This window comes from Rissa tridactyla, chromosome 13 (assembly GCF_028500815.1).
Source record: "Rissa tridactyla isolate bRisTri1 chromosome 13, bRisTri1.patW.cur.20221130, whole genome shotgun sequence".
NCBI classification, from domain to species: Eukaryota; Metazoa; Chordata; class Aves; order Charadriiformes; family Laridae; genus Rissa; species Rissa tridactyla.
This window is the reverse complement of record NC_071478.1, coordinates 5,583,058-5,596,176: the sequence shown is the minus strand read 5'-3', so window position 1 is coordinate 5,596,176 and position 13,119 is coordinate 5,583,058. Positions and strand designations below refer to the sequence as shown.

The following is a 13,119-nucleotide window of genomic DNA, read 5'->3' as shown; positions in this document are numbered from 1 at the left end:
CATACAGGTTATTTTCTTTGACCATTGAGTAAGTTCTTTGACTCCACAATGAAGAAATGAAAACTATTAACCCACAAAACCTATTTAAGCTGGGAATCCGGTTCCAATTACATACAAAACTATTCTATATATCACCTATTTCCTATACTGTCCTCCTTTCCACAACTATACGCAGTGTAATAAACCAGTCCTGAATCTAAGTCATACTTGTGCTCGCTTTTTTCTAGACCTCCTACAGCTTGCTCCAAAATGACTTCTTCCTTCCATCTGTTAAGACACATGCAAAAGTCAAATCCTGTCATGACCTTGAGAAGCCATAAAGAATCCTATAAAAAAATCTCAAGTACTTCATGCTAAGGTATGCAGGAATTTTCTCTTTGGCAAAGTGTGAGGAGGATATTTATAACGTCGCAGCACAAGTCAAGTATAAGGGAAAGAATGTTACCAATCACTCTTCCCGGCCATCTAAATCTAGTCATAGGGGAGTAATATATACCGTATTAATGCTGCTGCTGTTAGGACTGCAGCGGGGGCTTGCGTGGAGGAGAGTGCTAAGCTCCAGATCAGCAACCATCTGTCGAGACTCGGCCAACGCCTGCTGCAGCTTACTTACGGGGGAACTGGTACCCTGGAGGAGACAGAAAGTGAGCCAAAGTTACAAAATTATCCTTTTGGAACATGTCAAAGGATTATAACATACCAAGAATCATCACTTTCATTTTGAAATGTCTTAGTTCAAAATACTACTACATAACACTGCTCCAGACTCTGTCTAACTGCTGATATTTCCAATAAACACAGATATGTCTCCTAGTGTCAGCTTTTTAACAGATCTTCACGTGCGCGTGTACATAGCACACACAACAGCAGTACTTCAGTGATAAAGGGGAGAATGAAAAAAGGCATGAGAAAGAGGGAAAACCAGGCAGAACAAAAAAGAAACAGTGTCCAATAGCTTCTAATAACTATGTCCAAGAGTAGTCAGATATTCTGCTTTACTGGAATTAACATGTATCAGCCAGCATCCATTATTCTAAAGTCTGTCATTGTTTTTTAACTCACTTATGCTGTCCCAGACATATTGAGACAAGAAGGAATTATTTTGAAAAAATAATTTACCACCTTTGCTTTAAACCTGCTGTCTCGTAATTCAAGTTCCTAATTCTTCCACGCCAGCAGACATTTGCTTTCCTACCATCACTCACAATTCCGCCTTAAAAATTAATGAAATACATTCTGCAATAAAATACTGACTTGGTCAATGGTAGCACTGCAGCATCGATTTGTCGTCTTAGTCACTGAAAGGTCATTGATCTCCAGAGGGAAGTCTTCATCAGAGAATTTCTCACATCTTTGAGGCCTGTCTCCTTTCTGGGTGGATGTCAAACAGGGAGAACCCATGTGAAAAGAATTCAGATCCACGTTTTCTTCACTATTAAAAAAAAAAAAAAGACATTGCCAGAAACAGTATCACCATTCTTTTTAAACTTTCAAAGGAAAATCATGGGACAACATAAATAATTATGGACCCTGAGCCAAGAAAACCATCAAGCATGTGAGATTACTCTTTTCCTCAGAGCGGCGCCCATGTTTAACAGCTTCATTAGATCAGTTTCATCCTCTGAGGACCACAGTTTGACATTCAACCAGTTTCAAGAACAGACACATTACCATGTGCTTCAGTGTCTATTTAACCTTGTAAAGAGCACACAAAAGGCAATATTTAGTTCCTCCCAATACTCTCGTACTCTTTCTTCTCTCATACCCTACTCCCTTTTTCTTTTTTTAATCAACCATTAGGCAACCTAATATTTGTAGGTGTATTTTTCAAGGGAATTTCACAGTCTTTTAAAGTCATCATCTCACTTCAGAGATCACAGGAGAGCTCTCCCAAAGAGGCTTTATTTTATTTATTTTTAAATACAGCAGCAAACAGTAAAGTGCTGTTCAGGCAAACTGTGATTAAACTGAAAACTCAGCTGCCTGACTACCACTTCAGTGTGGAGTTGAAGCACACGATCTTCCCCTAGGTTTTAAAGCAAAACAAAAATATTAATTTATCACTGGGTACATCTGAGTGTATTTAGGAATATCTGAAAAGCAATTTAAATGACAGTTAAAGCAACAAATCATACCCTGCACGTTATTACTGACCAAACACTGACTCACAGCCATCCCACACTTGTCCTCATACAAAAGGTCTTCAGCCCTTAATATGCATGTCAAACGATTGAAACTTTTCTCTTACACCTTTCCCACAGTAAAAGGTAACTTTATTATAGCCTACCCTAGGGAGAAACAGTTCTCAATTTCAATTCCTTAAATCACAATTTTATCAAAATGTACCAAATCCCTCCCTCAGCTCCAGCACCAATTAATCACAAATTAAGACTAGAAATAATACAAGCTGTAGCATGTTTGAAATTAATTTGATCATCTACTCTAGCAGCACAGGAGCCCAGCAGCACCCTAGCTGAGCCCTCTGTCCCGTGTGCTGTGTTTTCACACAACACTGAGTGCTCTCTGCAGCTTGTACAAAGACGCGCCCTGGTTTCTGCCAGCAGTTTCAAGCTACGCAGTGTTCATTTTCAACTGCTAATTTCCACTTGATACAGTTTTTAAAAAGTAAATAAAAGAGCGACCATCTCCCCAGAATCGAACATTTCTGTATTCCTCACACTTCTGAACAAAACAGAAGCACAGTGCTAGCACTGCCTGGAACAGGTAAATAATTAAAAAACACGTATATTTTAAAGAAAATACTATCTTCAAATTTACAACATTTCATTAAATATTCTTTAGATACAACACATACCCCACCTGGCAAGACTGTTACCAAAAGGTTTATTTTAAGACTTTCAACCTAAGAAAAAGCCCTTGTGAGAGATGCCAGCTCAGAAGTGTCTGTGTCTCATTTCACTTCTCTTGTAAAACACTGGGATACAACGGGCTTTCTTTTAAGCGAGAAAAGCTTGTGTTTGTGAGCTTCTGACAAGGAAAGGCCCTGGAGAGATATGAGGGAACAGGCTGTAGCTTCCTAGAACAGGGGATGAGAGGAGATGCAATGAGCACAGCCAGTTTGGAAGAACACACAGGTTGGGAGGGAAGGGAGGAACCAAACAGTTTGATTTTGAGGCAGGGAGACCCAAAGGCTCAAGGAATGGTGGCTTAGTCCAGCAGAAGCACACTGAACAAGTAACTGCTGACGCTCCATCTTTAAAACCAGAATTGAGATAAAAATCCAAAGGCAGCAAATGTTGGTCCAACATAAATGAAGTCACTAAGTCAAGAGCGCACAGAAATGATTCCTGCACTACAGTATTTCACAATCACTCTTGCAGTTGGATAAGGTATTCAACTGCGTTAATAGCCTTCTTGTTGGCTGTTCCAGAATTCAAGAACTCATGTCAAAAATATTTGCTGGGCTGACAGGGAGGTGCCAGCACCCTTCCCTACACACAAAATACATCATCAGCACTACAAAGCCAGCAATGGAAAACTGGAGGATCCAGATTCAAGTCCCAGAAGGAATGTTGTGTTCGGTCTCTGCCATTAATGCCTTAACAAGAAGCCCACACTGAGGACTGCAATACTACTGCCTTCCTCCCATTTATGGGGTGAGAATTTATTCAGTGGCAAATGAGAGTCTGCAGAGGTTGCAGCGCAGACAGTCCAGGATTTGCACTGAGTCAATCATCCCCAATTAGCTGGGCTTCTAAGACCAAATGTGGGCATCAAGAAAACCTGATAGCTCAGCAGTAAATCCCAAATGGGTAGAGCAGCCCTCCTGTACTGAAGGATATCAGTTCTATCTGCACTGCCTGGGTTGAATTTGTTCCTTCTCCCCTAAAATCCCCTTAAGGACAAGACAAAAAAGTGAAAGCAGTTTTCATGATTCAGCCTCAGAAGAGATTTGGAGGAATGGCAATGTGTCATTTGTGCTGCTGGGGGAGTAGATAAGAAAGTTCAAGGTAGACGTAAGGGAATGGAGTCTTTTTAATGATTTATGGACAGTGGAAACTAGAGAGAGCCCATACACAGTGTGAAGCTCAGCTAAGCTGCGTGGGAATGTGCCAGGACAGCATTCTTTTTCAATGGCTGCCCATTCACCTTGTTTCTGAACAGGTCTGTCCCCCTACAGTAACAATTTCTATACACTACAGTTTCTATAATATTTTTGTTTAAAAGCAGCACAGAATGAAAGCATCTGTACATCGGATATTTCCATTCCAAAACCTTAATTTGTTTGGACGTTGGGCAGACTTGCGGGCTAAAATTCTTAGCAGGTTTAAACAGCTGTTCATTTACTGTACTTGTCAAACTACCAGCTGAAGAGCTACTCCCCCTTCTCTTCTCTGTCTAAAAGGCAGCTATGAAAAAAACTTCAGAAATCCTTCTAAAATAGAGCTGGTAACTCAGTCAATTTTTTGAAAGGAAACAGCGGAACCAACACAACAAATCCACAGAAAGTCACAGCTCTCAATGCCCTCGCTTGTGCAGGCATAAAACCACATCTATAAATGCAAAGCAGCATTTTCTATCTCGGATACCTTCCAATACGACTAAGACACCCGAGTATTTTTCCGACACTTCTCAGCATTAGAAACCTCATTCTGCTCATCTGCACATGTCCTTTTCCTCCCCCAACATAAACACAGGGATAGAGTCCCACTAACAAAGATGCACTGGAGAGTGGACAGATTGCTGTCCTTTAAATCTTGCCATCTCATTTTCTTGCCCTGAGTGAGGAAAGCAGCCTGTGCGGAAGAGCCGTGTCCTACATTCCTGCCCAGCCACTGTGTGATTTCTCAACAGAAATAACACAGCCACTAAAGCATCACACAAGATCTAGGTTTGTTTCTTGCCATACAGAAACATCACTGTAGAAGTCCAACTCTGGTTGGAACATATTTTACCCACCAGATTTACAAGCAACATCTGGGATTTCAAAAAATTGTAAGATTTTTTAAGTCTGCATTTTTCTCAATTAGTTTATTTGGCAAGTTATGTGGTATCACAGCTTCTTCTGCCCACGCAGCCCTTGGGGCTAAGAGATGCAAAAAAATAAATGCATAAAAATAGAATCATGATACCTTACAGCTATTTTAACTTATTTAAATTTACTACTTTTCAAGTTGGTAGACTACTTTTAAAACAGCAGTTACTTTACACATCACTAAAGATAACATAAATTATTGAAAGCTTGTACACCCAAGTTTCTACATAACTCCAGCTTGCACCTATCTATTTCTTAAATGTAACAAGACATAACCTTTTTGAGCTGGCACATTTCGTCTCTCGTGCACTCTTGAAGCTGCAATCTTTTCCATGCCATATATTTCCATCTCCTTTCATGGGTTGGAAAATCTTCAACCATTCTGAATCTGATACTGGCTCCCACCATGCATCATTTTTTATGATGAAGTTGTTACTACTACAGGAATCAGATTCAGACTTGTGAATCGCAGCAGAAGCCTCTCTGGTTTTTTGGCCAAACAGAATTCCAGTTCTCTCTTCCCAGATTTTATTTTCATTATCAGTTTTGTCAGATGTGACGGTGTTCTGGACCAAAGTACTTGGTGAATCTACACCAGAACTGACATTAAGCCAATGCTCACATTCAGGTGAAGATGACTCAAAGGTTTGTTGGTCTCTGCTTTCCATTCCATCCTCAGAAATTTCGCTGTTTCTCAATGGCCTTGTGTTTGCCTCACAAAATACTTTGCTGCCTAGCTCATCAGAGCTTGATGCAACATCCCGCCTTTCTTCTTCTTCCGTAAGGACAGCCAAGACTTTCACAACTTTTTGACACCGGTTTAAGTACGCTGAGGTAGTTTCCTCCAAGTCTGATGCATTCAGTAACAGTCTTTTATCTACTTCACACATCTCAGAGGTGATTTTTACCCTACTTTTTGGAACCTGTGCAGTTCCACTCTCCTCACATATCTCGTGGGTGCCCTCAGTCCTAACTGTGTCTGTCTCGCTGTTACTTTCAGGGGCAGAGAATGCCACACCTATGCTACAATGGCACGACAAAGAAAACAGTCAGAAATACCGCATTTAAAGAGCATACATAACTGTACTCAAGATTAAAACTCTACATTAACCAGAGGCTCTCGCCATGGTTCTGCAGTAGTTCATACACCAATAGGCAGCTTGTCCTGCCAAGAGCCGACAGAGATCTGCCCAGATTTGGCTGTTACTTCCCAAAATTAATCTGAGAGTTCCCTTATGTTTTATGTAGTGTGGTGATTCCGTCTGAACCTCCACGGTGTGCACCAATTTCCTAATCTGAAAGCAATATAAACTTTGATTTTTAAACAAAAGTAGTAGCAGGTCAGATTAACACTTCTATCACCAGACTATTAACATTTTTTAAAAATTCATTAACTGTCTGGCCTTGTTGTGTGACGGATACTCATGGTACCTCCTGACCAAGTAAAAGAAGGTATCTGACAACTTCAGTGGTCGTTTGTGGTTGAGTCCAGCAAAGCCATCTTGACACACCATCCTTTTTTAGGATGTTAGTTGTGGCTGAACAGCGAATCCTCTCTTCAAGAATAAACTACTAAAAAAAAAAAAAAACGGGAAAAAAAAAAAGATTACCTCCTTTCATGTGACGCCTTTTCATGCTTTTGCCTTAATTCTTGAGAGCTCTCCAAATTGACATGAAGAAATTGCAAGTCACGCTGCTGTTTTACGTAGATCTGTTTAAAGATAGTAATGTGCATTAGTGAAAGTCTGGAGTGCAAGAACATTGTCATCAGGTCCTAACACATTGCCCATCTTCCAAAATATCCTCACAACATTTTTATAAACCAATACCTGTAGTCAAACTATTGTCAAGCATTCCAAATCTACGGGGCCATCTCTGCACGTATTAAGGAAAATAATGTTTTGCGGCACTAAACAGTGTTTCTATTAGAAGACTGTAGTGGTCTTCTAAAATGGAACCACACCGAATCATAAATACAATATCAATATTGTTATTTAATACATGTTGTTATTACATTGTTCAAAGTTATACACAATTACAGGACATGGAATGATGATCACGGTATTTGGCTTTCACTGCAAGGCATTTCTTGTAAAGTTAATGTAGAAGACAACCCACTGATCAATTATTTGCAATAAAAAATAAATAAATTGAACATGCCTTGGGAACCTCAAATGAGTGCAGGTGGAAACACTGGTTTTAAGTCTGTCTTGAAAAACAGATCTTTCAGCACACCATTCCCCTTTTACCCTGCCCGAGTTCACCTTGGGCCCGCCCCACTCCCACTGCCTTTCACCTGACTGCTGGAGCCGAGCACCCTCTCTCACGTACCGACAAACTGTTATCTCAACAGGCTGCCCCCGCTTTACTGCTATGAGGGTGGTGTTTACTCATCGGAGGACTGAGTAAATATTATACAAAAAATGGCTAAAGGCACATGTAAATACAAGGATTTATACCATGGGTTTTTAATATTAACCAAAACCCCCACATTCTATAGGGATCCCAGCAAGGCAGAAACAGCAAACTTGATTTTTTTTTTCTTAACTAAGAATAGCTAGATCTAACTTTTTTATACTGTTCCATGCAGATCTGATGTTATTGAAAAATGCCTTCATAATCTCAGAGTAGGAACACATTTAGGGTTGTACCTGTCGCAAACTTGATAGTTCTGTGTCAGTCCGTGCTTGTTTAGACCTGGCAAACTGAAGAAGTTGATCCTTCCTATTTGATTTCTCAACTGTTTCAAAACATACAATTTTTAAATTATTTAAAGTGAATAGACACAAAGCAAGCACATTTGTTAATGCATATGCAGCAGTAGAAACAGGTACCTAACCAAAAGGATTTTCATAAAACCAACAGGATCTGTTTCCCCTCCAAATAAAAACAGCACAAAACCCACACGAAAACTAAAGAGATCAAGTATATTCCGTGGACTTTTCACCAGCAACTAGCTTTATTTTACTAGCAGCAATATACTTCTTCATTGACTGATTTAGTTTACTTTTTCATGTTAATATTCTTCCATGAAAAGGAAATTACGTAATTAATTCTAATTCATGCCTTGTACAGGGAAGTGCTGGGAAATACTTCCCATTACTATTGGTTTTAAAATAATGAGATGTGGGATCAATATTTGGCAAAGGTAATGGCAGATAAAAAGACATAGGCAAGTAAATAATCTCACAGCAGAGGACATCTTTGGCCACCTAATCTTTCAAGGTATATTGCCTGTCTGCAGAACCCTGCAGCAACAATCAGCCTGCCTTTCCTATCCACTGCAGTAGAGAAGAGTTTCTCTCTACCCAAAACCAAAGTGAAGCCATCAACAGATAGCAAGCTGCGTTTTACCAAGTCATGCATATTAAACTGTCTAAACCAAACCCATCGGTTAAAGAAAAACCAAGAGAAAAAGTGAATTTGTAAACACACTTCTTCCATACAAAACCGGAGAGAGTGAATGGGCTGCTAATTTCATAGGGCCTAAGCTTTAGGTTTTGCACATGGTTTCTTTTCAGTAGGTCACCATTTTCTATGCAACCTATGTCAGAAGGGAGAATGACACCACAGGAGACATAAAAGTCCCAAAAACTTTCAAGAGAGAATCCTCCGAGCCATCCCTTCATGCTTAATCGTACAGGCGAACTTTATGCTTTTACAAGATTCTCCGAACTGTTACTGCAGAAGCCCTAGTTACTGCTTTCATAGAAGAATGACACACAAAGGCGCATCCTTTATTAAACTGCAAGAAAGGTTGATAAGAGGCTGCCTCATTCACAAATACTAGTGAACCGCTGCTGTCTAGAAGTCTCTGCACTGTTGAAAGCTAAGGCATGAAACGCCAACTGCCCACACTTACCAATAAGTGCAAGCTCATTCCTCAAGCAGCCATTTTCTTGTCTGAGGTGAATGATTTCTTCCTGCTGCTTATTATTTTCCTTTATCCTTTCACAGAGGTCATCTTTAAAACAAAATGTAGTATTTCCCAGAATGAAAAGGAATCATGCTGGTCTGCACTGAATTAGGTGCCCAGTATAAACATTTACCTTTCAGCTTATTTGTTTCAAGTGTTAGTTCTTTCAGTCTCAGTTTGAGGTCTTGCTTTTCTTCATTTAGACTGAATTCCTCTGTCTTTGCTGCATGCAATGCACTTTCCAGCTTTCTGAATTTAGATGTAAACTCAATAATGTAATCAGTTGTTTCAAGTATAACCTCGTCCTGAAATATGAAATAGAATGTATTCTTGATTATTGTTTTATCTTCATGTATGGATTTTGACAAAACAACAGTACATCTTACTGCAGCAGTTACAGCTACTTCACAGATTTTCTTCTGAGCTCTTGAGGAAAAAATCCCAAAAATCAAAGCCAGGAAACAAGCTTGTTTATGAAAATAAACCAGTTTATTGTTTGTTGACCACTCTTCTCTTCTCAAAAAAGCCTAAGAATTAAACAGCAGTGAGATCAACAGTGACTACACCACTGCAGGACAGTCACCAGTAACTGCACTGCAGTTTGACCACATTTACTGCCTGATGAGATGACAGATGTTACCTTCAGCTTAAGCATAGTAAGAAGCTCCTGTTCTCTCGCTTGCAGCTGGCCTGTTTTAGCAGACAGTTCCAAAACTGAGCAGTGGAGACTTCGATTTTTCTCCTAGTGAGCGGAAATAAGAGCGTCAGCTACTACTTCAGTAATGCAAAGTTACTATTTTTCCAGTAAACGTGTGCCCAACTTTATTTAAACTTCATGAATAGCAATGTGGGATTCTGAGCAAGCTGTGAGGATCTGGAGAAAGGAGAACTGGAGTAGAAATTTTCCCCCCAATTATTACAATTAAACTTGCTTGCAATCAAGGGTCTTAATATCCTGCATGTCTTAAGTCAAACCGAGTAGACAGATGAAAACGCAGAATACTGCTTTACTGTATTACATAAAGGGAGAAAAATTATCCCAATAAACAAATCATTGCCAAATCACTTTTAAAAAAAATCTAGAACTCTTGAATAACAATTATTTCAATATCCTTAAATTGTTTTCATAATGTTACAGTTCATCATAGTAACCAAACCTGTAAATAAAACTTTCTGGAACTTCCCAACCAAGTACCAATACTGTTCTGGGGGCCAGCACTGCCTTTGCCATCACAGTCCCTGACATTTTTGGAGGCAAGTTTGTTCTAAGCAGTGTTCTCCAAAACTAAGCAAAGAAACAGCAGACTCCAAATCCTACCTTAGGAAAACTTTTTTGCCTTTTTTTTTAACGAATCAGAGCTATACCTTAATCTAACATTACTGTACTAAAGGACAAATACAACTCAAGAGCCTTAATATGAATATTTATTCACTAGTGAGACTCACAAATGCCACTGGCATTCTGTACCTGCATGGACTGCGAAATCAGACCATTACTCAACTCCTACCTCCAGAGCCTGACAGTGAACAGTTGCATCTGTTACTTTTTGAGACAGCTCTTTAAACTTCTGTTGCGTATATTCAAATGTTGCCCTACTGTCATTCTGCCGAGATTCTAAGAACTTTAACCTTTTGGTGAGTGATTTTATAATGTCATTTCTCTTGTTCAGCTCATCTGAAAAGAAGGGAGACAAAGGTACCTGTAAGAAAACAGCTCAGATACTGTCATGCAATTTTTTAAATCTCAGAAATAATTTAATCCAGTGTTTAATCCAGTGTTCTAAAATCATGCGATTCAGAACGGACACTCATGTTGCATACTCTGAAGCAGGATTCCCCAGCCACCCAGGTCAAATGGAACACAAACTCTGTGGCACCTCTGTACTACGGCTGTCAAACAAGACTGCTCAGAGCTGCCAGGTGATTAGCCGTGCGGCTTGCGGATGATGTCAGAGCTGTGCAGCAGAACCTCAGGGCACAGGGCTCTGCAGTACACCAGCAGGTTTGCAAATTGTTCTCTTCCCCCACTTCTATTTAAACAGGGTTTTTTTGAAAGAGGCCACAGAAGCAATTTACATATTCAAACGAGAAAGAGCTATCTGATTATCATATCCCCTTCAAGATCAGATCACTAGTACCATTGTGGAAGTTTTGATCTCAGAAAGAGACAACCAAATTTAAGGCTGAAGGGTAGGAAATGGTTCATTATATGATGCAAAACCGTTATTGAGGGGTTTAAGCACCTGAATTTACTTAAAAGACCAGGGTCTTATTCTTCGTACACACAATACTTACTGTTTAATAAGCTGCATCGTTCTGCTAAAGTCAGTCTTTTTTGACGATCATCTTCCCAGGCTAGAAGCTCTTGTTGATGCACTGCAACCATGTCGTTGAGTTCCTTATCACGATCTTTCAGTTCCGCAATTAAAAGCTGGAGTTCTTGCCTCTGTTTCTGAATGGTGCTGTTCTCAAGGCTTTCGCTAAGTTTCTATAAAAGGTAACGCACGGAACACATTTCAATATAAAGAGGCAGCAACAAATTCTCTGATAATAAACTCGAGGTTTTAATTTAAGTTAAAATATTTTTAAATTATGAATAGAGACCATTCCAAAAAGTTCCTCGTGTTTCTGGTACCACCTGCAGTCCTTGACTGAAACCGTTAGCAGTACAATGAGTACTCTCATGTTAAAAATAGAGCTCTGATTGTTACTTGTACTTTCATTTTTTACCTGGGGCGAAGCAGAACACGGCACTGATGAATTCATAGGGGACTGGCGACCAGACTGCTACCAGGCATTAGTGGATACTGGCAAACATTTATGGCTGTAACCTTCTGCATGGATGCCGCCTCCGATTTAAGCACTACATGGTTACCCGCCGAGAGTGCTGCTGACCTGGCAACCCTGCAGGAACGACAAACGCCAGCCACTGAGAACCGGCCGAGGCGGGGGCACGGACCTGCGGCCTCCCACGGCGGCCGAGGCCCTAGGAGGGCCCTGAGGTGCCACCAGCTCGGGCGAGCGGCCACCTGGAGCAGGCCTGCGGGTACCCCGAGCCCTCCCGCACGGCGGGGCCGCCACCCCCGCTTCAGGGGCCTTCCCCGTCCCCTCAGGAACCGCCGCCCCAGGGGCCTTCCCCTCACTTCGGGCCCGCGCCCACCGCCTGAGGGGCCTTCCCCTCTCCTCGGGGCCGCCACCCCCGCCTGAGGGGCCTTCCCCTCTCCTCGGGGCCGCCACCCCCGCCTGAGGGGCCTTCCCCCTCCCCTCAGCCCCAGCGCACCCGCCTCAGGGGCCTCCCCCACCCCAACCCGTTGCTCCGCGCCCAAACCCACCGGCGCCCTCGCCTGGACGTCACGGCGGGGCCCCGCCCCCGCCAGCCGTTGAGTGGCCGCCTCGGGCGGCGGTTGGGCAGAAGCTCCGCCCCCCACGCAGCGTCGGGACCGAGGGTTCGAGTCCCGCAACCGCCTCAGGCCGCGCTCCACCGGTGGGGCTGGAGCTGCCTCGAAAAACGTGATAATTAATAATGTTGTTAATAGGAGACGAGTAAAGAACGCGACTGGATGTTACAGGATGGCGGTAACTACCCTGCTCAGCTTTTAAATGGAACAATTACGGTGATACAGTTACCTCATTAGATAAACCATTCTCAACTAAACAAAAAGCTTATAAACAAAAATCACAGGAAAAAAAGGAACTTTACCAGTAGAGGAAAGGGTGTACAATGTGTCGCCCCCTTGGGTTTGACCTCATCTGGGTTTTGCAGAGCCAGGAGAATGTCAGTTCCAGGACTGTGCCGCCAGGGAGCATTTAGCGTTATTAAATGGGTCAGTGAAGTCCAAGGAAAGGAATGGACGCCGGAGGCTGTTTGCAGGGGTCCAGGGAGCAGCACTGGACCCCAACTGCCAACACGGGTTGTAGAAACAAACAGCAGTCACGATAAAGTTAATTACTACCACTCTTGAACTAGCAGTATGCTGAAAGCACAAAGCCACTCAAATTGCCTCACCGACAAGACCAGCAGGGTTAGGAGTTCATTTGGAATTATGAAAACAGGCTAAACCTTTCACACACATTTCTCAGTGTTTCCATTTAATAGAATAAAATAGTTCAACCTACAACAATCATCTAATGCAATTGCCTGACCACTTCCAGGTGCATTTCCCTTTAATTGTTAGCAAACCTTTAGAATGTTTGTCCCATTCTGATT

The 13,119-nt window shown here is 41.7% G+C and overlaps 1 protein-coding gene across 7 annotated transcripts in view; it reads right to left on the bottom strand.

The window, feature by feature from the left end:
- The window catches only part of HIP1R (huntingtin interacting protein 1 related), a 36,967-nt gene extending 24,587 nt beyond the window's left edge, over nucleotides 1–12,380 (bottom strand). Inside the window, exons 1-13 of one of the 7 annotated variants that reach the window (XM_054219550.1) lie at nucleotides 12,245–12,380; nucleotides 11,643–11,816; nucleotides 11,208–11,400; nucleotides 10,421–10,587; nucleotides 9,553–9,654; nucleotides 9,299–9,439; nucleotides 9,046–9,217; nucleotides 8,859–8,960; nucleotides 7,648–7,736; nucleotides 6,607–6,707; nucleotides 5,273–6,019; nucleotides 1,255–1,432; nucleotides 497–628 (exon numbers count right to left, since the gene is read on the bottom strand). In XM_054219550.1, the coding sequence (XP_054075525.1) occupies nucleotides 497–628; nucleotides 1,255–1,432; nucleotides 5,273–6,019; nucleotides 6,607–6,707; nucleotides 7,648–7,736; nucleotides 8,859–8,960; nucleotides 9,046–9,217; nucleotides 9,299–9,439; nucleotides 9,553–9,654; nucleotides 10,421–10,587; nucleotides 11,208–11,400; nucleotides 11,643–11,678 (2,160 nt within the window). In that variant the 5' untranslated portion in view covers nucleotides 11,679–11,816; nucleotides 12,245–12,380. The other 6 variants (XM_054219551.1, XM_054219552.1, XM_054219556.1 and 3 more) reach the window with 6 other exon arrangements.
- Between the last annotated feature and the right edge of the window lie 739 nt (nucleotides 12,381–13,119).